Source organism: Staurois parvus, unplaced genomic scaffold (assembly GCF_062004578.1).
Source record: "Staurois parvus isolate SC_StPar_1 unplaced genomic scaffold, SC_StPar_1.0 ptg000659l, whole genome shotgun sequence".
Taxonomy (NCBI): Eukaryota; Metazoa; Chordata; class Amphibia; order Anura; family Ranidae; genus Staurois; species Staurois parvus.
The window spans coordinates 984,105-1,008,765 of NW_028318455.1; the positions used below are offsets into that span (position 1 = coordinate 984,105).

The 24,661-nt window shown below is 45.6% G+C and overlaps 1 protein-coding gene across 2 annotated transcripts in view; it reads left to right on the forward strand.

Annotated features, from left to right (window-relative positions):
• Positions 1 to 2,971: 2,971 nt before the first annotated feature.
• CACTIN (cactin, spliceosome C complex subunit) overlaps positions 2,972 to 24,661 on the forward strand; it is a 201,940-nt gene continuing 180,250 nt past the window's right edge. For both annotated transcript variants that reach the window (XM_089694313.1, XM_089694314.1), the window contains exon 1: positions 2,972 to 3,368. In XM_089694313.1, coding sequence (XP_089550439.1) covers positions 3,151 to 3,368 — 218 coding nt within the window. In that variant the 5' untranslated portion in view covers positions 2,972 to 3,150. The remainder of the gene's footprint in view (positions 3,369 to 24,661) is intronic.

The following is a 24,661-nucleotide window of genomic DNA, read 5'->3' on the forward strand; positions in this document are numbered from 1 at the left end:
GAGCCATAGTGATGTGGCATAGAGAAGATAATTGAGATGCATTCTCTCTGATTGGTGATAAGCAGTGTACCCCAGGGATAAGAGGAGAGGGACATAAAAAACAAAGAAGGAAAGGAGAGTGGAGTAGAGGGAGTGATGAAGAAGGGAATTGGGTAAGGTGGGGGGAGTATGTATGGCACCCTATGGATGGAACTCCGGACTAGGAGGAAATAATATGCAGGGGTACGGGGGAGGGTAGGTAGGGAAAAAAGGGTTATAATAGGGTAGATTACTCAGAGACTTTATATCAGGTGAGCAATAAGGTTCCCATGAATCAAGGGGTGCTCAGGATTCGGTGGGAGTGGGAATACAAATGTGGAGGAACTGGGGGAGTCCTTCCCAGCTCACTGTGGTAGTCCAAGGTCTTAAAGGAGAGTGATATGCTCACTAGTCAGAGCAAGAGCGTTCAGTCCATAGAGTCTTTATGGGCTGGGGCAGGAGAGATGTAGCAACCTCTTTTGTGGGTAGTAGCTGGTTTCTTGGAGCCCGGAGAGATATGGATCTTCTGAGGAGAGCTGGATGTGGAGCGGCGTCTGGAGCTTTCAGGTATAGGAGCTGAGGGGAGAAGGTGAAGATCTTGCAGGGTGGACTGGAGGTCCTCAGAGGATTTGCAGGTGTAGTGGGCACCCTGATACGAAAAGCTGACAGAGAAAGGGAAACTCCAGCGGTATGTTATATGGTGCTGTTGTAGGATCAGCAGGTGGGGTTTCAGGGCTCGTCGTTTGGAGATGGTGTAGGGAGCCAAGTTTTGGAAGATTTGGAAGGTATGGCCTTTAAAGATTAATGCTTCTTTTGAATGTACTGCCGCTATAATCTGCTCCTTAGTGCAAAAAAAGTGAAGTTTCGCTATTATATTGCAGGGAAGGCTTTCAGGTCTATGTGGAGCTAGAGCCCTATGAATTATATCCATTTCCAGTCTCTCTATGGGAATGGAAGGGGCCAGTTCTTGGAAAAGTGCTGTAATTGTTGACTGGAGGTCTATTACGGATTCTGGGAGGCCCCGAATACAGAGGTTAGAGCGGTGGGCTGTTTTCTAAATCTTCCAACCTAGATTGTAATGTGAGGGTTTCCTCCTGTAGGGCTTCTAACATATCGGAATGTTTAGCTGCAGTGGTATCAAGATCATCTGCTCGTTGTTCAAGGGTCGCAGTATGGTTCCCCAGCTCCCTAATTTCCTCGGAGAGCCTATTAGTGATATGACCCAATGTTTGCTTTAGGGCTTTACTAAGCATCCTTTCAAAGTGCTGCAGTAGGTCAGAGTGAGGGATGTCAGAGTGAGATGCCAGGGGGGTGACCCCAGAATCTGTGTCAGACTGACCATCCGCTGCAGGGTCCAGCTGGGTCTGTGCTCGGAAGCGGGACTCAATCTGCTGGAGGGAAGGAACGGTTGCCATCTTAGAGAGGCCCGCGCCAGGACCTCCTTAATAGATTTAGGCTCCGCACACCGCCTGAGGCAGTGGGGTGTGTGGAGGGTTAGGAGAAGCAGGGAGCTTGTGCTGAGATTGCCGGGTCACTGCTGGGAGCGGCCATGGGAATCCGTGAGAAGCAGAGCTCTAGGCAGACATGTCCTGCACAGATGGATTCGCGCATGCGCCCCCCCTAATTTTTATCTCTTAAGAACACATAATCAAATTGAAATCCTTTATGTCCAAATTGGGATGGAATACAGAATATTTTCTGTTTGGGAACCATGAAGAGATTGAAATAGAATCCCTGGAACCTTTCTTTTGGGGAACTAGAATTACAGCAATCTAAGACAACAGTACCACAATAGCCAAATGAAGATCTTGGAAATGTTGAGAGGAGACCAGGAATCTGGACTCCAAAAGCATGCAGGAAGGTAATAGAATTCCAGTTTGTGTTTCAAGGTGACAATGTCCCACACCTTTGGGTTTGCAAAGCGACCTCTGAAAATTGAAAGACGTTCATTTATCTTTGAGCTCACAGGTAGGGCTAGGCCTTCAAGCAGAAGAGGGCTTGTCAGTTACTTTAGTGTATTTGGTCTCCCAAAGTCTTTTGGTTAATCACATGAAGTTAGCCTAGAAGACAAGAAGCTGGTGTAAACCTGCTATCCCTTATAATGCATCTTGTTATCCACCTTTCTCTGCATTCCCATGCCATTCTTGCAGTGCACACTTAAAGGTTGCAGGGTGATGGGATTTGGTGTAAGGGTTACAGGGAGACATGGAATTTGCAGGGTGAGGTAACTAGGTATCAAAGTGCAGTAAAAGGGTTACATGACAATATGTGGGTACAAGGTGAGGTAGCCTTGTGACAGGATCTGAAATGCAAGGGTTACAGGTTGACATGGGAGTACGGTTCAGGTGTTTCAGGGCAACATATCAGGTTTAGGGCGAATGGGCAGGACAAGGGTTATATGGAGATTTTGGGTGGTAGGTTGTGGTGTAAGGATTACAGGGTGCATGATGGAACTTGATAAAGTTTATATGACGATAAACGGATACTACTTGATGTAACTAGGGAGGCAAATGGAACTGAAATGCAAGAGTTATAGTCGGATATGCTGGTGCTAGGTGACACCTGGACACAGGTCACCCAAACATTGTATGTCCAGGGGCGGACTGACCATTTGGAAACTCGGGCACTGCCCGAAGGCCCGGGGTCAGTAGCTGGCCCCATGAGATGCCCCTGGTACCTTTTTCATAGGCTTTTTTGAGTTTGGGCAAGGACACAGGGGCCACATGATCCCCTAATGCCCGGGGGCCTCATGAGTTGTCAGTCCGCCCCTGGTATATCCTACTGTCCAGTTCCCGCATGCCCAAGAGTCCACAGGTTGCTGGAAGTTACACGCTGACCCGCCTGCTCCACTAGCTTCCACGTACCTCTAGCAAATGAGAACTAGCCTCTACTAAGTCGAAAGTGCGATCACGTGACGCGGCATGTCAACACGAATCCGGTCGCGTTGCATTGACGTAAGAGAGACGCGCCCGCACAGGGAGGTGTATGGTTTATACTTCCCGTTTAGGTATCTGGCAATGTTGTACCAGTAATGTCGGTTGATCCGTATGTATCAGTATTCCAAACGAAGTTGTTCACCTTTCCTTTGGTATAATCAAAACGTAAAAAGAACATCTCTAATATAACCTAGACATGTCAAGTTCGTACTCGCCGCCACGTCGGAGCTGTAGTCGGTCTGGTAGCTCTGATAGTTCTGAATATAAATCCACGAAGAAGCAAAAAAAGAAGAGGGATCGATCTAATAGCAGAGAGCGAGGTCAGTACTGCTCCAGGAGTTGGCAGAGCACAGACCGGAGAAGACACCGGTCCCGCAGTCGTAATAGAAAGAGCAGGGTCCAGAGAAAATCCAGGTAAGGAATGTAGACATTTGCCTGATAAAAATGCAGTAAACCAGCAGCTATTGTTGTTTAAAGTGAAGATAGAAACATTCTGCAAAGTAAGTACTGTATATGCAAAGTTGTGGTGAAGTTGCTCTTGTAATGTTTTTCGGTTGTGCAAACAAACAGCAATCACAGATTTGACCAGATGAAGCAAAATCTTGTTGCTATGGATTCCTGTATATTACATGTTATGGGTACTTCTGCAGTGACCTAAAGTAGAACTCCAGGTTTTGCAGCACAATTTTACCGAGTGCTGGGGGTATAGCTATACTCCCTGTGCTCTACTACACAGCAGCAGCTGCTATGCCAGCCTATCTCCTCCACTGTCCATTCATAGAAAACTTTAGAGGACTTTATCAAAACTGGAGAAGACGGAATCTAATGCAGCTGTGCATGACAAAAAAAATCAGCTTCTACTTTCATTTGTCCACTTAGAACTCCACGCAAATCTTTATCGTCAAGTGATGCTGTGGCCTTAAGTCTTCTCTTTTGTTTGCTTCCTGGTGTGTCCACATCAGTGCCTGTATGTTATGGACACTTCCTATTGGATGTTGAGTGGCAGGGGATCCAGAACAGGACAACCTCATCACAGGGGGATGGCAGGGGACTGACATTCTCGCTAGGGGTTGGGGGTTTTGCAGCACTGATCAGCAGTGACCCCTCCTGGAACCAGAGGTGGTGGGGGACATAGGTGAGTATATCTGGCTTCACAAGGTAAGGAGAAAAAATTGCATATAAGCATGGGTTATGGGGGGTGGGTGAGAGGGATGGTAAAAATATAGTTTTATCCCAGAGTGGGGCTTTAATGCGGTTCTTAACCCTAGAAACAAAAAATTAAAAGTCTGCAGCTACAAATACTGTAGCTGCTGGCTTTTAATATTAGGACACTTACCAGTCCAGGGATACAGCACGGTCCTCACCTGATCCAGCTCTTTATGTCTCCGGCATCTTTGTGTGGGAAGCCAACTGTGACTGCTTGCAGGTTCACAGCTGACTTCCCGCTGTGCTTTGTAAATGGTTCTGCAGCTTTCTGGATCCTGTGAAGGGGAGGTGAAATTCTGCTGAGATCGCTGCGGTGATCCGACATGAAGTGGGAGCAGGTACCTGTCAAAACCCCCCCCCCCAAAAAAAATTGAGTGGTGAAGGTGTGCTTTAAGCATTAAATATTTAGGACAAAGCCAATTGGCTGCCAGGCGAAGCTGCTCCAGTTTCTGGCAGTTTCAGTTTTGATAAACTATGGAGGCACATAATACAACCCCCCCCCCCCCCCGATATTTTCCCACATCACCTCCCCTCCCCTGAACCAGCTGATATTAGTTTGCACTGAGAAGGGGCAGGATTGCTTTCTAATTACTGATAGATTTCAACTGGCATCTTGGCTTTCCATGCCTTTTTGCACCTCCATTTATTCATGTGTTCAGTACTTTCTCCCTGTGTCATTGCATTTTTATTACACATAACTTAATTTCTGACCTTATTTGTTTTGGTTTCTTTGTATGTGTGGATTGCATGGGTTGTCCCCGACGTGAAATTTTCATGTCAATAGCACCTTTAGAAATACTGGTAATATGTTCAATACTTGCGTTACCCGTTGTGTGTGTACATGCATGCATGTGTGTGTGTATATATATATTTTTTTTTTACACCAATATGCAGGCTATACCATGAAGACCGCAGTAATGGTTCCATAAAAAAAAAAAGTGATTGCAATTGCTGCCCCAGCCACTGTAAAAGTTAATAAAGTGCAAAGTCCCTCAGCTCGGTCTAAAGTGTGCAAAATATGCCTTGCTGTGTTAAAACTGAAGTCCAAGATCAGCAATGTCTCATTTCTGCACATTACCTTTTAGGTGTTGTAGTCTACCCTAATGTATTCTAGCCTAATGGGTAACATTTTTAGGGTTTGATAGAGTACGACAATTGGAGGGGCACCCATCATAGGAGGGAAATATCAACGAGAGAGATGAAATGGGTATATAAACTGAGGACAGACAGATGGTTGAAAGGTTCGCCCCTTCATTTATTGATCGCCTTTCATTTATAGAAGCTGTAGTAGGGCTTCTCTGAATGGAGAAGCACAGTCAGGCACTCAGAATTCTGTCATAGCTCCCTCAGCTCTATTAACACCTGCCGCTACTTGAAGATTGCAGAGGATGATGATTTCTACTAAACCTGAAGACCCAGCACAAGGGATACATGACATTGAAGTCATAGAGTCTCTGAATCTAGAATGGAGGGGGTTGAAGCATTCAATGCTGGTTTGGTCATACAGACCATACATCTGTATCCTGGTCCTCCAGTTCTCAGAGTCATTATGTTTTAGGGCCACATGGACTTGGATCTGAAGTAAAAGGTCCCCCCAGGCACACACCTCCTAAAGGATAGAGCCCTCTCAGATGCCAGGGCCCATGGTCAGCAGGCAGGAGGCTAGCCTGCAGTCCCCTCCAAAAGCCCCTGTCCGGGTTGCATCGTTTACATCCAGCTAATACAAGATCTGCAGGAGCAAACGGAGACTGTGTTAGCAAAAATTGATGATCTTGTAAAATGCTCATGGAGGTACAAATTTCGGATTACAGGGCTTCTGGGATCAGTGAAAAATGTGGATTTTGGTATTCGTATGTTCTTAGACTTTTTTCCTGATCTATTGGAACATGGCTTGGCGGTGACAGGGCTCATAGAGCTGTGCAGGTGATACGTGCTGATGGCCTACCGCAAGATATCATTGTTAAACCACACTTTTATGCAGTGAAGGAAATGGTCTTGAAAGCTTCTGAGTCATCCTGTACAAATTTTCTGAGAATTTTTTTTATTAATATAAAATTACTACACTGTGAGCATGTTTTTCTTTTTGGGGAGTTTATCTGATGAGGGTCCAATGGGTGGAGAACACCAGATAATTTATAACGCTGCAGGAATTGTTTGAACTGAGGGGTAAGGGTAGAGGTGGTGGACACCCAGAGTTTTTCACGTGGTGGTGATAAGTTTGGCACAGTATTTTGTTTTGTGAGCATGACTATTTAGTTCAGGGGTGTTCAACCTATGGCCCTCAGAGCCCTCTGATGTGGCCCTCAACCTTAAACCGGGGAAGTGCACTTCTGTTATATCCTGAGGGTTTGGTGCGCTTTCAGAAAGTGCACCACATCTGCAAGATATACAGAAGTCTATGCAAAGCTCAGTTAACCCGTAAGAAAGCCGCAGGGACACTGTGCTGCACCCATGGTGCGGGAAAACTGCAGTGCATCTGTGGAAAAGCAGCCCTATAGGGAACTCAGGCCAGTAAGAGCTCATTTGCAATTTGGGGTACAGTAAAACCCCATATTGAGGTGTTTTTTCCGAAAGTCCTGCCCCCCCCAGCCACTGGTGTAGTGTCAGGGGTCATAATAGTGAACCCCGCCCCATTCTCCAGGGGGCCTATGTAGCCTCCCTGTCACATTCTGTTTTACACTTGGACAGGAGGGGCAGCATATACAGGTCCTCTCTGTTTTCCTCCTGCAACTGTTGAAAGCTAGTTTCTCCTCTCCCTCCAGCCAGCATTCAGCGGCTGCAGGAGGAAAATGTGCAATATGCTTTTCAAAATAAAAATTAAAAATTCTGAACCGGGACTTCTCTGGTTGATCCGATATGGACTTTTATTTTGTTTGTATTATAATGACAGAAGTCTCAGAGGTGTCTTGGAACATTAGGAGGGAGCATAACCCTCTTAAGTGTACTATGACCTTCTCATGTTTGAAAAGGTTACAACCTGCCATTATACACTATATTGCCAAAAGTATTGGGACACCTGCCTTTACACGCACATGAACTTTAATGGCATCTCAGTCTTAGTCCGTAGGGTTCAATATGGAGTTGGCCCACCTTTGCAGCTATAACAGCTTCAACTCTTCTGAGAAGGCTGTCCACAAGGTTTAGCAGTGTATCTATGGGAATGTATAATCATTCTTCCAGAAGCGCATTTGTAAGGTTAGGCACTGATGTCGGAAGAGAAGGCCTGGCTCGCAATCTCCGCTCTAATTCATTCCAAAGGCTTTCTATCTGGATGAAGTCAGGACTGTGTGCAGACCAGTCAAGTTTCTCCACCTCAAACTTGCTCATGCATGTCTTTATGGGCCTTGCTTTGTGCACAGTCATGTTGGAACAGGAAGGGACCATCCTCAAACTATTTCCACAAAGTTGGGAGCATGAAATTGTCCAATATGTCTTGGTATGCTGATGCCTTAAGAGTTCCCTTCACTGGAACTAAGGGGCAAGCCCAACCCCTGATAAACAACCTTACACCATAATCCTCTCTCCACCAAACTTTGCACTTGACACAATGCAGTCAGGCAAGTACCGTTCTCCTGGCAAAAGCCAAACCCAGACATGTCCATCAGATTGCCAGGCAGAGAAGAATGATTAGTCACTCCAGAGAACATGTCTCCACTGCTCCTAGAGTCCAGTGGTGGCATGCTTTACACCACTGCATCCGACACTTTGCATTGCACTTGCACAAGCCTTACAGGCTTGGATGCAGCTGCTTGGCCATGGAAACCCATTCTATGAAGCTCTCTACGCACTGTTGTTGTGCTAATTTGAAGGCCACACAAAGTTTGGAGGTCTTTAGCTATTGACTCTGCAGATAATTGGTGACTTCTGTGCGCTTCAGCATGCACCAACTCTGCGCTGTCATTTTATGTGGCCGAGTTGCTGTTGTTCCCAGTTGCTTCCACTTTGTTATTATTCCACTAACAGTTGACTGTGTAATATTTAGTAGCAAGGAAATGTCATGGTTGGACTTGCCTATCATGGTGTCACGCTTGAATTCACCGAGCTCCTGAGAGCGACCCATTTTTTCACAAATGTTTGTAGAAGCAGTCTGCATGCCTAGGTGCTTGGTTTTATACACCTGAGGCCATGGAGGTGATTGTAACACCTTAATCCATTGATTTGGAGGGGTGTCCCAATACTTTTAGCAATATAGTGTATGTTTCCAGGAGATCCACTTTTAAACGCTGTTACCCAAGGTTGTCTTCGGCACTCCTGTGTGGGTGGTGCCTACCATTTCACTCATACCTCATATTTCCACAGAGTGAGTGTCTTGAGACATGGTTCTTTGGGCTTCCAGGAATATGTTTAGGGGGATTCTAGGGGGCGCTTTGTTTTTCAGCACTGTCGTATCAGTACCTTACACTGTATATTGGCTGCTGTGTATATCCCTTTACCATACACTAAGGATGTGCTCCGTCTTCTGATAAGGTATTTAGAGGGGAATCCGAACCTCCCGTTGCTAATTGTAGGGGATTTCAACAGCTGCTTGGACCCCAAACTGAATAGATATCCAGCCCCTCCTGACTCTGTCCATTCCAGGGGTACCCCCCTGGCACGGTTTTTGCAGGAGCTGGGCTGGATGGATGTCTGGAGGTTTCAGAATCCACTAACCAAGCAATTTTCATGCTTTTGAAAGTCTCATTCTTTGTCTAGAATTGATCTGGCCGTGGGGGACTTCAATGTATTCTCCTGTGATTACAAACCTTAGGGTGTCACGGCCCTATGGAAGTCAAGGCCCTATGGAAGTTTAATGCCTTTTGGTTACAACTTTTTACAGCACCTGAGGAGATGGAAAGGGGCTTGACTTATTTTTTTCAACCACCAAGACCTTTCCTCTTCTCCTCTTCTGCAGTGGGAGGCCTTTAAGGCCTATTTAAGGGGCTTGCTGATAGCTGAGATTAATAAGATTAAGAGGGCTTCCTCTGAATTGAAAGATCAGGTTGAACTCCGGGTACAACAATTGGAGCAGCAATACATTGCTGACCCAAATGACTCTACTAGGGAAGCTTGGCAGTTTGCGCAGTCTTCCTACAAGAATCTGCTCTCCTCCTCAGGGGAGAAGAATATTTTTTTCCAAACTAGCTTTTTTTGAAGAAGGGGAGAAAACTGGCCACCTGTTGGAAAGAATTGCAAATTCTCATCATCGCTCACCGACTACTATAGGAGCTATCAGATCTTGGGCAGGTCTACTGGTACATGCCCCTAATCAGGTGCTGTGTGAATTGTCGTTTTTTTTTAACATTTATACCTTCCTACCACATTCTATATGCCTCAAGAACTTAACGAGTATTTAGATCAGCTTCCCTTTCCAAGTCTCTTGTAACTCAGAGGCAGAGACTGGACAGTCCACTTACTCTTGAACTGCTGGAGGTGGTCAGCTCCTTCCCAAATTTTAAGGCTCCTGAGGAGGATGGACTCCCCATGGAGATTTACAAACTTTACACTGATATTTTATTGCCGCAGTTAATAAAGGTGTTTAATGCTTCCTTGCACAGCCAGGCTTTGCCCCTCCTCTATGTCTAAAGCAAACATTCTCCTTTTGATACCGGGGAAAGATCTGGTAGACCCGGCATCCTATAGACCAATTTCCCTACTCCAAAGTGATGTTAAGCTCCTAGATAAAGTTCTGTCTCTCCGACTGAATGTGTCACGATCACAAGATCACCGCCACCAACATGCGACAATCTCACGAGCGCGACCACCAATATGTCACGATCGCGGCGTCAGACCCCAGACCTTCTCACCAAACTTGTGACCGAAGGACCGGCCGATCTAAAACCGCGATGTGATGTACTTAACAATGCCACACCCAGCTGCACCCTACACAGCGATTTTCCAGCTAATGGATTTCAATCTGTGCCTGCAGCCTGGATGCGCTTGTTACTGGGTCAAGTTAATTACGCAACTGACCCTTACACTGCCACCACCCCTTTTTGTACAGAGAAAGGGGAAACTCTCTTTATCAAATATACAATGTAATGGTTGAAAAGTCGTCTGTCCAATACGGTCACCGCAGGCCGATTGGGCAGAGGATTAAACAAACACAGTAGCGTCTCTTTAGAGGCAGGAATTCGTAAATTGCAATTAAGTGCTTTAGAAACAGTTTAACACTTTCAGAAAGAAAGATTTATTACTAAAAGAGTCAAACAGGTGCAATAAAATATTTACAGAAAAAGATGTACTAAGATATATATATATATACAAAGAACCATAGCACAGCAAAGAGATCTCAGAGAGGAAGTTAAAGGGTTAAGTTACTTGCCAAATAAGCCTTAGCCATAAGCAGATCTCAGTTTCAGAGGGTCTCCCCGGGTGGTATATTGATGTTACAATTGGGAGATGTCTTCAACTTAGCCTTTTAGGCCTGCTAGCCTGTGTTTTAAAGTCCCCCAGCAGGGGGGTGGCTCTGAGTAACTGACCAATACTCTGTTTAGGGAGGGATCGTCGGGCAGACTCTGAATTAGAACCAACATCTTCATAATCCATGATATGAAACATAGGGGACAAACTGACCTGAGGAATGCTCATTTAATTCTGTCACCTAAGCTGCTAGGTCTTATGAGGTTACAATCTCCTCAACTCCTGGGAAAAGCTGCCTTATCTCGGTTACGAGGTGAGAAATTACACATGTCCTTGGGCAGCTAGTCTCTGTCTCTCCTGGGGGGCTTTGTAGCTCTGGGCCCCCTGCTGCTCTACCTACCAGTGACACTTTTAACACACACACACCTGTCACTGTGCCTCTCAGGAAGGGAGGGGGAAGGAGAATGAGAAATGAGAGACACAATATATACTCCGTACCAAGATGGAGGTGCCTACAAAATGGCTGAACTGCGTACTTCACTGTGTTTTGTGCAGTTTTTGCGACAGAATGGGGGTTATCATGTCTATTGTGCAATCTGAACAGGCTGTCTTTATGCCAAATAAATTCACAGCCATTAATCTACGCAGGTAATTTCTTAGTATGCAGAACCCATCCGATAATATGGGCCACAGTGCGTTGCTGTCCTTAGCTGCTGCCAAAGCTTTCAACAGCATTGACTAGGCCTATTTATGGCCTGTGTTGGAGAAATTTTGCTTTGGGAGAGTGTTTATTTCTTAGGTGCTCCTGTTGTATAGCCATTCCCAAGCAGTGATTAGGGAGTCTGGCAAATAGTCCCACACTTTTGTTCTTGGGAGGGGAACTAGACAGGGGTGTCCTCTCTCGCCCCTCCTATTTACTCTGGCGATTGAGCCCGTGACCATTAAAATTAGAACCAAAACCTGCATTATTGGCTTTTATTATGCAGATTGACAGGAAAAGGTAATGCTTTATGCCGATGATACCGTATTACTGTTGGGGACACAGATTCTTCCCTAAAAGAAGCCATGACCACTATTATGGAGTTTGGCAAATTCTCAGGACTTACCATAAATTGGTCCAAATCAGCATTAATGCCTCTAGATAGGGATATTTCTCAGCCAATATCTCTAGCAGCTCCCATTCCCCTTGCTACCTCCTTTAACTGCATCCCGCCTGCCATATATGGAAATGACAGACGGGCGGCGGTTCTCTCGTTCTGGGAGGACGTCATATGATGTCCTCCCACTCTAAACGCGCATGCATGGCCACAGGAGCATGTCACGCGTCGATCGCTGGTGATCTCTGTTCCTTGGACACAGATCATCATCGATCATGGTAAAGAGCCTTTGGCTGCGGTTCTTTACCACGTGACAGGCTGTGTGCAATCACAGCCTGTCACAAATGTAAACACAGAGCGGTAACTCACTGTTTCCACGTTCCTCTCCTCACACAAAGATCTTGTGTGAGGAGAGGAATCTTCTAACAGTGAGTTACCGTTTTTACAGTGCATACACAGATCACAGCCCCTGTCACTGTGCCCATCAGTGTACCTGTCGCCCATCAGTGCCCATCAGGGTATCTGTCGCCCTTCAGTGCTGATCAGCAGTGCACCTGTCGCCTGTCAGCGAACCCTTACCAGCAATATACCCGTCGCCCATCAGTGTACCCGTCGCCCATCAGTGCTCATCAGCAGTGCACCTGTCGCCCATCAGTGCCCATCAGTGTACCTGTCGCCCATCAGTGCCCATCAGCAGTGCACCTGTCGCCTGTCAGCGACCCTTACCAGCAATATACCCGTCGCCCATCAGTGTACCCGTCGCCCATCAGTGCTCATCAGCAGTGTACCTGTCGCCCATCAGTGCCCATCAGCAGTGCACCTGTCGTCCATCAGTGCCACCATAAGCAGAGTACCATCACACAGTCACTATCACCAGAGTACCCGTCCTACAGCCAGCATCAGCAGTCCACCTGTCCCAGTGCCACCAGAGCCAGCCATGTCAAAACAATTTTACACTAGTGAGGAGGCTTTCAAAATCCTCAGTATGACAGATGAGTGCAGCGGGCAGCTCTCACTGTCCAATTCAGTGTATGAGCCTATAGAAAGCAGTGGATCAGCGACTGAATCAGAGGAGGAAAGGGTCCCTCCTAAAAGGATATGGTGCTCTGAAAACATGGAAGCCACCTGCAGTGCCATACACCCCAGTGGTCAATCTGCAAACGTCAATGGTGCTAGACCCATAGAGGAAAAACCCAGTACCAACACTGCAATATTCCATCAACCCCCAAGAATCAGGGCCCACACATAGCTCCCAGATGCTTTTGCCAACTCATTATGGCTGCCCTCCAACTCTGGATCAGCAAGCATTCCCCCTTTCACCACACAGCCAGGTGTGCAGGCCAACACTGAGACTTTTTCAGCAATTGATTTTTTAAATTTATTTTTGCCCGACACTTTACTACAGTTTGTGGACCAGACAAACCTTTTGCCCAACAATTCATTTCTAACAACCCCAGTTCATCCTATGCCCTTCTATTTGAATGGAGACCTCTTACATTGGAGGAATTTAAGTTATTTTTAGGCCTCATCCTTAACATGGGGCTTACAAAAAAAAATGAAGGACATGCATACTGGTCCGCACACCCAATCCACCATATGCCAATTTATTCTGCTGTAATGCCCAGGTCACACTATGAGATGATCATGCGCTTCCTTCATTTCAGTGACAATACCCAGTGCCACCCCAGAGATCATCCCAACTATGACAAATTATACAAAATTTGCCCACTTCCTAATTTTTTTCCCCAAAGATTTGCTGAACTTCTTCCCCGATAAAAAAAAACGTATGTATAGACGAATCCCTTGCCCACTTCACTGGGTGGCTAGGAGTTAAGCAATATATTCCAAGTAAGAGGGCAAGATATGGAGTAAAGCTCTACAAGCTTTGTGAAAGAGCCACGGGATATTTATATGCATTCCCGTATATGAAGGCAAAGATTCCCAGCTCCTGCCCCCCTGAGTGCCCAACCTACAGTTGCAAGAAAAAGTATGTGAACCCCTTGGGATTACTTGGAGTTTTGCATGATTTCTGCATAAAGTGTGCTCTGAACGTCATCTAAGTCACAACAATAGAAGAACACAGTCTGCTGAACATAATACTACACAAACATTAGATGTTGCCATGGTTTAATTGCACATAACATGTAAACATTCACAGCGCAGGGAGGAAAATGTATGTGAGGCCCTAGCTTAATGACTTCTCCCAGAGCTAATTGAAGGCAGGAGTGAGCCAACCTTGACTCCAATCAGTGTGATGATATTGGATGTGTTGCTGACACCTGTCCTGCCCTTAAAAACCACACACCTGTTTTGGGTTTACTGGTTTCAAGAAGCACTGTCTGATGTGAACCATGCCTCGCAGAAAAGAGCTCTCAGAAGACCTACAATCAAGAATTGTTGACTTGCATGAAGCTGGAAAGGGTTACAAAAGTATCTCCAAAAGCTTTGATGTTCATGTGTCCACGGTAAGACAGACTGTCTACAAATGGAGAAAGTTTAGCACTGTTGCTACTCTCCCTAGGTCGTCCTGTAAAAATGACTGCAAGAGCACAGCGCAGAATGCTGCATGAGGTAAAGAAGAATCCCAGAGTGTCAGCTAAAGACCTACAGAAATCTCTGGCACATGCTTACATTTTTGTTGACATATCTACAATAAGGAAAACATTAAACAAGAATGGAGTACATGGGAGGACACCACGGAGGAAGCCATTGCTGGCCAAAAAGAATATTGCAGCACGTTTGAAGTTTGCAAAAGAGCACCTGGATGTTCCACAGCACTACTGGCAAAATATACTGTGGACAGATGAAACCAAGATTGAGTTGTTTGGGAAGAACACACAACACTATGTGTGGAGAAAAAAAGGCCCAGCACACCAACATCAAAACCTCATCCCCACTGTGAAACATGGCGGAGGGAGCATCATGGTTTGGGGCTGCTTTGCTGCCTCAGGGTCTGGCCGGATTGTTGTCATTGATGGGAAAATGAATTCTAGAGTTTATCAAGACATTTTGCAGGAAAACGTACGACCATCTGTCCGCCAACTGAAGCTCCGCAGAGGATGGGTGATGCAACAGGACAATGACCCAAAGCATACAAGTCATTCAACAAAACAATGGCTGCAACAGCACAGAATACGCCTTCTGGAGTGGCCCAGTCAGAGTCCTGACCTCAACCCCATTGAAATGCTGTGGCATGACCTTAAGAGAGCGATTCACACCAGACATCCCAAGAATTTTGCTACATTGAAACAGTTTTGTGAAGAGGAGTGGTCCAAAATGACTCCAGATCGTTGTGCAGGTCTGATCTGCAACTACAGGAAACGTTTGGTTGAGGTTATTGCTGCCAAAGGAGAGTCAACCAGTTATTAAGTCCAAAGGTTCACATACTTTTTCCTCCCTGCACTCTGAATGTTTACATGTTATGTGCAATTAAACCATGGCAACATCTAATGTTTGTGTAGTATTGTGTTCAGCAGACTGTGTTCTCCTATTGTTGTGACTTAGATGACGTTCAGAGCACATTTTATGCCCAATTCATGCAAAACTCCACGTAATCCCAAGGGGTTCACATACTTTTTCTTGCAACTGTACATTGGAACAAGTGGGAAATTGAGACCTGGCTTATCCACTTTTCCAAAAACTTTTCTATCACATTTACATGGATAATTTCTATGCCAGTCTGCCCCTTTTCTGACACCTGTACTGTGAGAAAACTTTGGCCTGCGGTACCTCCCGAAAAACAGGAAGGGCTTCCCACAATCTCTAGTGAATACCAAGCTACAAAGGGGGGAAATCAGCAAGCCAAAGAAATGATGAAGTGGAAGGATAAGAGAGACGTTTACATCCTGTCCACAATCTACCACAACACCTCGGTGGAAATTACTGGAAGGACACGGTCCATTTCAAAAGCCTGCGGCCATCAAAGTGGGGGGGGGTGGATTTCAACGATCAAATGTTGCAGCCCTATTTAGCAACAAGAAGGTCCTGTTTCTGGTATAAAAAAAGTTGCACTCTATTTTATTTATTTGGCTATATATAATGCCTATGTCATCTACACCAAATCTACAGAAAGACCCACTGCCTTCCTCAAATTTATAGAAGAAGTTGTCACGTCCCTTATCTATCAGCAAGGATCCCCCCCCCAGAAAGCATTCATTCTGATTTTGTGAGCAGACTTCATTAGCGCCACTTCCCGGAGAGCATTCCAACAGAAGCAGATTGAAGACGCCAAAAAAGATGTCGGGTATGCAGCAGAGGAGGAGTTAGAAGAGGCATAAGTTTTCACTGTCCCCTGTGTCCCTCCCAACCAGGCCTGTGCATTGGAGACTGCTTCCAACGTTTTCACATGTTACTAAAATATTAGCCCATATTGCAAACTGCCTGCCATTTCCCCATTTCAATGTCTCTGCTGATCATTTGCCTGCTGCCTCAACCAACCATGCTACTGCCTTCTACCTTAACTGTCCCCGACCTGTTTATCAACTATGCCTTTGCCTGCTGTTTGCAATGTTTATCCACCACGTTTCTGCCTTCCACCTGAACTGACCCTGGCCTGTTTATCAACTATGCTTCTGCCTGCTGTCTGGATTATCAATCATGTTTATGCTGTCTTCCTGGACTGACTCGGCCTGTTAATCGACCATGTTTTTTGCTTGCCGCTGAGATTGATATTTTGCCTTGCTACTGCAGTAGTAGGATTCAAGATAACACAGGGGTCTCACATATGTGACGGGCTTCAGAGTAGAGTTCTGACTAGAGAAAAACAGTTTTTGATTTTCTCTGGGTTTTGTAATTCCCAGAACATGGTCTGTTTGTCCAAAGGCTTCAAAGAGATTGGGTGGGACGAAGCATCTACCCCTGTGCCCTGATACTACCTGACCGAGGTCCTAAGCCTGATGTTCCTGCCTGGACCAATGCTTTGGGTGTGTTATCCAGATCTCTGCTTACTGCCTGTACTGACCCAGGAGCTTTTATGGGCCATGTTCCTGCTTGCTGCCTAGACAAAAACTTTGGCTGTGCTGACCTTATCTCTGCCTGCTGCCTGTAATAACCCAGGACATTTTATGGACCATGTTCGTGCCTGCTGCCTTAACCATACTTTGGCTGTGCTGACCATATATCTCTGCCTGCTGCCTGTACTGATCCAGGACTTTTTATGGACCTTGTTCCTGCCTACTGCTTGGATGCCAGCCTGCTGGCTGTACTGACCTGGACCAATGCTCTCCTCATACTACAGGTAACCTTTTGTTTGCATTGTTAGCATTATTTTATATACAGTGTTTGTTGATTTTTGTGTTACACTTGTTTCAATGCTGGGTACATAATCTGTACAGACACTGAAAAGGTCTTGCACATGTGATATCCCCATAATCAGGAGGAGTAGTAGAATGTATTTTGGGGTGTAATTCTTGGTATGTCCATGCTGTTTTTTTAGAAATATCTTATAGATTGACAACTTTGTGTTAAAAAAATACATTTTCATTTTCTTTCAACATTTTCCAAAAATTTGTTGAAAAAACATGACATGTTCAATAGATTCATTATGCCTCTTAGAAAAGACATTGTGGTGTTTTCTTTCCAAAATGGGGTCATTTTGTGGGTGTTTCCACTTTCCTGTTGCTCCAGGGGCTTCAAAACATGATCGGTTGTCAGGAAATTAGATGTATAATTTTTGCCTAGAAAGCCTAAAGGTGCTTCTTGGATGTTGGGGCTCTCTATGTGGCCAGGCTGTGGAAAAGTGTCACATGTGGTATCGCCATAATCAGGAGAGGTAGCTGAATGCGTTTTGGGGTGTAATTTTTGGTAAGTACCTGCTATGTGTGAGAAATATCTTATAAATGGACAACATTGTGTAAAAAAAAAAAAAAAAAAATACGTTTTCATTTTATTTCCACATTTTTAGAAAACGTGGAAAAAAAATGGCATGTTCAAAAGACTCATTATGCCTCACAGAATATATGTTGGGGTGTTTGCGTCTCGAAATGGGGTCATTTTGTAGGTACTTTCATTGCCTTAGTTCTCCAGGGCCTTCAAAAATGTAATAGGTAGTCAGGAAATTAAATGTGTAATTTATACCCCTAGGTCACCTGACGGTGCTCCTTGCATGATGGGCTTCTGTATGTGGCCAGGCTGTGAAAAAGTCTCACACATGTGGTATCCCCATACTCAGGAGGAGTAGCAGAATGTGTTTTTGAGGCGTAGTTGCAAGTATACATATGCCGTGTGGGAGAAATAACCTTTTAATATAACAATTTTGTTGAACAAAAAAAAAAAAATCTTCGTTTTCAATAGAATTGTGGGAAAAAATTACAACTTCAAAAAACTCACTATGCTTTTGACTATATACCTTGGACTGTCTACTTTCCAAAAAGGGGTCATTTAGAGGGTATTTGTACTGTCCTGGCTTGTCAGTGTCTCATGAAATCAGATATGATTGGTACCATAGCATGTAGACACTATTTCTTTCAGAGAGACCAAATAATATACAGAGATTTAAGTTATTTTTACCAAAGAAATGTAGCAGTGTAACTTTTGGCCAACATTTATGAAGAAATATTACTTATTTGCAAAATTTTACAACAGAAACAATGAAAAATTTGGGGTTTTTTTCGACTTTTTTGGTAGTTTTCTCGTAGCGCAAAAAATAAAAATCAATGCTGATCAAATACCACCAGAAGAAGGCTTTATTTGTGTGGAAAAAAAGGACAAAACTTTAATCTGGGTACAGTGTTGCATGACTAAGTAGTTGTCAGTCAAAGTTTGACAGTGCTGACAGCTGAAAATTGGTCTGGGCAGGAAGGGGGGTATAAGTGCGGTGGGAACTCGCTTCAAATGGTAGGGCTTTTCTTTTCAAAAGCACACCGCAACTCGCTTCTTTTTAAGGGGCCTTTTTGCCCAATTTTATTTAAAGAAAAAAAGTTCCATAAATCTTCCCACACAAGGGGTATCCACCATCAAACAAATGAAAATGAATGTTCAGCCTCCTGGCTTGTACACAAGTTTTATGTCTGTCTCCTACAGACTCTTTCCAAAATGGCTTTTCCGCACACAGCTAGTCTGGCTTCCACCTCTCCTTGGTGAAGCCCTCCTGACTCCAAGGCAGCGACCTCCTGTCTGCCAGGGTGGAGCTCTCCTGACTCCTGTCTGCCTGGGTGGAGCCCAGAACCCTGGTCCTGACTCTAGAAGATTGCCATACACACCTGAGCAATCAGTATCCTGGCCATTCCCAAAACCTGGTCCCAGGATTGGAGATTTCATCCCTCCCAAATCACTTTGAAATCTCCAGGCTCCAGGTCCCAAAATGGACCTTACAAACAAATGAGGATAGTGAAAAGCCACTTTCCTCTGTATCAAACACTTACCCTGGAGCCCCTCAACCTGCCTTGTTGAGAATCCTGGGTGAAATAACCTTTCAACATCGTTACAGATCGCCACACTGTCACATTTCCCCCCCCCCCTTTGTTTTGACCTCGTAGGGGGCAGAACACACAACTTACATCTTCTGGCACCTCTGTGCCAGCTCTCACTTACAGGGGTCCAATCTGGTCTGACCATACCTTTCCTAAAAGGGAACTCTACCCAATGACTCCTTTGGTGCCTCTCCCCAAGCCCCATTGTCACTCTGCTATGGGCTCTACTCAGACCTTCTGTCAGACACTGCCCGGCGGGATCTCTAGTGATCCACAGAACGGGATTCCCCAGGACGCGGAGTCTAAGTCCCAGTCTGCCTTTTCACCAGAGCCCCTGATGGTGGAGATGGACTTGGTGCAAGGCTGAAACCAGGTCGCGGCCCCTGAGTGCACCCATCCGTGGTAGAGGGGTCCCGCTGAGGGTATGTGCCAGGGGTGAGCCTGATGTGAAGAGGCTGCCAGGTCCAGGTCCCGAGCGGGATGGATGGATGGATGACAGTCAGGAGTGTGCGTGGTCAGACTAGCCGGGTCGGTAACGGTGGAGGCAGATAGGTACCAAGCAGTAGACGAAGAGTAACCGGGTCACGAGCCAAGGTTCAGCAACAAGAGGTCCAATAATAATAGGAGCAGGCAGAGGAATAGTCAGGGACGAGCCAGGGATCGGAGCAGGAGAAGGTCAACAAGAATCAGGACAGGCAGGGTTGGCAACTAGGAACACAGGTAACAGGAACTAGACCTTGCGGCAATCTGATCATCTCCTGGCTAGTTTAAATAATGCACCCTGCACCGTCATTGGTGACAGGCGCGTGCCTGCGTGCGTGAGAGCGCATGCGCGGCTGCAATTGCCGCCGCGGGCGCCCAGGTCCTAATGCTTGCACGTGGGTGCGCCTAGGTAATTTGCGCATGCGCAGACCTGTGCGCCGCGGCGAGACCCACGGTCCCTAACACCTCCCTACTCTTTTCCGGGTGCACTTCCATAAACACTTTCTCTCTTGAAATCTTAACGGGGTCCCCCTGGTCTTTCTATCGACCTTTCTGCCTCTTTGCTTCAGGTTCTCAGGTTTCTTAATACCTCCCTCAGTATTACTGTCCCAAGGCTGTAGGGGAACTATTTCTACTGTATTTGTACCGGGACCACCCCTCTTATTTCTGGTACCTTTGGATATCAAACCTGCATGATTCATCACCACAGCATTCAGTTTACCATGAACGGATATATTCCAGTCAATATTACACCTCTCAATATCTTTTCCAGCATTTGTTAGGACAGTGTCTGCAGAGTGCACACACACCATAGGGCAGCCATCGGGAACCACACAAGGTGAAACTTCACCTGGTGTCATGTACTCTGCAGGCGGCTGTCCCATTATTTTAACTTTTCCTACACCACTTGGATCTGTATCCAAATCTTGAACAGATGAGCTCTCTTCTGATCCATTTTGCCAGTTTTCACATACCATTTGTTCCTGTATTTCAGGTGTCTTAAACCTGTTACCTAAACCTCTTTTTGGCCCAGCGATCCTGATTTCTTTAAGCACATCCATCTGAGCCCTGGTCAGGATCTCTGCTGTTCTCTGGTCCATGCTCGGCCCTTCCATCTCATGTGGTTTGTCCACTGATGCAGTAAACACGCCCTTCACTGACACCTGACCAACACCATCCTGGACCATAGCAGCAAAAATGTTTCCCACCTGGCTGTTAGGGGGTGAAACCTTTTTTGACTCATTTTTAATTTCTCCAAAACCTCTATCATATAATACATTGACAGGTAGTCCAGCGGCGTACCCAGAGGCAACTTTTAACACCATCAACAAATTCAGAAATAAACCACTTTCTTGTTCCCCTTTGATCTGTACAACCAGCCATTAGGTGCTCCGCCTAGTGGTACTCTGCGTACCAGACTATCTGACTATGGAGGAAACACCTCAGTATACATTGGTTGTACATTCCAAAGTTCAAGCATCTCTCTTTAATACTTTTGTTACAACCCAACCACTTGACTCTAGACCTAAGACCTTCCTGACGATATTTAGGATATTGGGAATGCTGAGAGACTCACCTGCTGGGACTTGAGAAGTTGAAACTTTTAAAGAGACCTCCTCCCAGCTGGAGGTAACCACAGCCTGGTGCTCCACCAGAGCGCTGCCAGGTGCTGGGCTTACTCTCAACTTCTCAGACTCAGCACCCATAAGCTGCCCCCGATCATTCCCAGTGACAACATAATTTTGACACTCCATGCCAACATCACATTTGTGGGTCACAGACAAAGTCTCTGCTGTGTGCACACCCTTATCTATAGGCCGTTCTATAGACCCTCCTGCTGGCACAGCAGAAATAGTGTCCACCTTAATTTTTTGCATAAAAGCCTCATCTATCAACGAGATTAGCCTTTTACCCAAACTATCCCAATCCATTGTATATGTGCTCCTCAGCACCGATCCATCCGCCCAAGAAGACACATAAGAATAGACGGCCTTAGTTGCAGAATCATTGCTCAAATCACTCTGGATCATGTCAGACTTGGGTAACACCTGTTTTCCAACTGCAAGTTGCAATACCTCACATCCACCACTTTGCTCTGGTGGTGCTTCCTGAATTACCCACACATTTGCATTTTTGCCAGGCTGCATTAACCCGCTGTTTATCTGAACACTTTCAATATTAGAAGACTGCACCAACACACTCCTATTACAAGGTTGAGTTCCACTCTGCTCCACCAGAGTGACATCGCAGTTGTCCAGGGCAACCTCCAGCTCCAATACACGGAGACCCCTGGAGATTTCTAAGGACACCTGTGCTGTCTTACCATCAGTTGCTATGGGAAATGACCCATCTTTAATTACCGCTTTTGCACTGCAAGAGGAGAGGGGTATATCTCCTTTCTCCCTGGTGCAAAGGAGGGTTTGGGCAATCCGGGGAGTGGGGGTTGAGGGGGTGTGGTGATATCTGCTTCTGAAGGGTGATATTGGCCTTCAGCTGTTTACATTCATCTCATACTTTTATGGGGCCAGTCTACTTTCTTTACGGGTACAACTGGGCCCTCACACGGAAGGCTCCATTGTATGTGGTGATGATTCTAATGTAGCCCTTGACCTGAGCCTTGATAAATCCACACTGTCTGGTGCTCACTACCAGCGACCCTCCAAGGCTAGTGTTAGCATAGCTAAACTTGTTCTTTCCTTAGGCCTTATTGATAGCTGTCAGGAGAAACATTCAACTGACAGGGACTATATCCATTAGTCACACCCTCGCAAGGTCTACGCTAGGATAGATCATGTACTCATCTGGCCTCGGCTTATATTCCTTACCCACAAGGTTTGTATTTGGGAAACTGTGTGGTCGGATCACTCGGTTCTGGTGTCATTCGTGTGTCGCTATTTGGTCAACTGCGCAGCTCAAAGACAGCTCAATGAATCTTTACTAAGCGAGCCGATCTGGTGCACTGAAATGAAGCGACTATTCAACAATACTTCTTATATAATGTAATTGATGAAGTTTCACCGGTTACAGTCTGGGTTGTCCACAAGGTGGTAAGAGGTGAACTGATAGAGATTGCAACTGTGATTAAACAGGAACGTAGGGTGGATATAGAGCACATGGGTGCCGAACTGCAAGACTTACAGCTGTCTCACAAATCATAACTGAGAATCAACGCGACTGTCTATTAATTTGTTGTTTACCACCGAGGCTAAAGAGAGTATCAGATTAACTTCATCTAAATTTCACTTACAAAAAGACAGAATTGGACCCTTGTTGACTGCCAAACTGACACTTAAAATTTAGACACACGGTCTTGCCAAAATCTGTAATTCGTCTGAAACCTATACTCAGGATCCTAAAAAAAAAGTTTACTCAGAGCTCTATAAAGCTATTCGGGATGAGGATTCAGAGAGGTTTTCTTTGTTTTTGAGTGCTCTGGAGATCCCTTGGTTGTCGTCCTCCCACAGGGCATTGTTGGAGAAGCCAACTGCACCCAAGGAACTTTCCCTGGTAAATAAACAAGTTAGGTGGAACTCGGCCCAGATGGATTCTCAGTGGCCTACTATAAAAAAAATTTCCTTTAATGTTGACTGCACATCTAACCTGCTGCTTCACTTTTCTGGGGGGACAGGGTGACCACTAGTGTCAGATAATGAATACTGCATTAATCTCGGTTATCCCTAAACCTGGAAAAGGATCCAGGTGAAGTGCAACATTATTGCCCTGTTTTCCTGATCAATAATGTTTAATTACTAACAAAGGTCGTCACCAGTAGGATCAGGTGTGATTTATACGTGACCAACAGGGTCCAGATCAGGTGAGATGAACGATCGATATAATATCTCTCTTTATTTCCCATTGGGAAGGAGGCCCCTCTCAGGAGGGGCTGCTGCATCTCCAAAAAGCTTTTGACTCGGTCTCCTGGTCTTACCTGTTTGGAATCTTGGATGCTTGGGGGATTTGGTTCCCTAATATTGTTAGGACCTTGTATTCCAACCCTGTGGCCAAGATTTGGATATCAAGTTACTACTCCTACCCTATATTTATTGGGAAAGGTACTGGGCAAGGGTGCCCCTTATCTCTTTTGATATTTGCGATTGCAATCAGGACCCTTTAAATTGCAATCAGGACTAACCCTAATATACCTGGTGTTTCATGTTTGTCTTAGATACACAAGTGTGCTCTGTTTGCCAATGATATGCTGCTTTTTGTTCATCACCATTAGGCTTGCTCTGAGTGTCATGTGGTTGCTTAAGGAGTTTGGTGAAAACTTCAGCCTTCAGGTTAATCCTAATAAATTGGTTGCCTTGAGCATCTCGGCTCCCTTGGCACTCTGGACTGACCTGCAACCGTCCTTCCCTTTCAACTGGAGGACAGATTATATTCAATACCTTGAAATTCATCTAACTGGATCAATTGATCATCTGTAACTCTTACATTTCCCTTTCCTGTATAAGAAATTAATGGAGTATTTGTGTAAGTGGGAGGTATTTGAAACTGTCTTGGATAGTTAGGATAAACTCTTATTTTTTCGTTCATTGCCAATTGCGATAAAACGGTCTGATCTACTTTAGTTCAGTTTCAATCTCACATTATCAGATATTTATGGGGTGGAAAAGGGCACAGACTTCCTAAACAGGTGTTGTTTCTTCCTAAATCCAAAGGACGTCTTGGTCTGCTGTAATCACTGTATTATTATTAAGTCGCTCAGTTCGCCCAGTTTTCGATTTGATTTTGATTCTCAAGGAGCGAAGCCAGATTTGGGTACTCTTGGAAAGGCAAGCTGTCGATACTTTTACTTTAGAAAAAACACAGAAACTGGGTGCTCAAACAGATGTCCCTGTGTCAGGCTCTGCCCGACGGGCTCTCTAGTGGTCCACAGCACGGGGTTTCCCAGGACGCGGAGTCTAAGTCCCAGTCTGCCTTTTCACCAGAGCCCCTGATGGTGGGGATGGACTTGGTGCAAGACTGGAACCAGGTCACGCCCCTGGGCACCCCCGGCGGTGGTAGAGGGGTCCCACTGAGGGTGTGTGCCCGGGATGAGCCTGCTGTGAAGGGGATGACAGGTCCCGATCCGAGCGGGATGGATGAATGACTGCTAGGAGTGAGCGAGGTCAGACTAGCCAGGTCGGTAACAGTGGGGACAGGTGCGGTACTAAGCAGCAGGCAAAGAGTA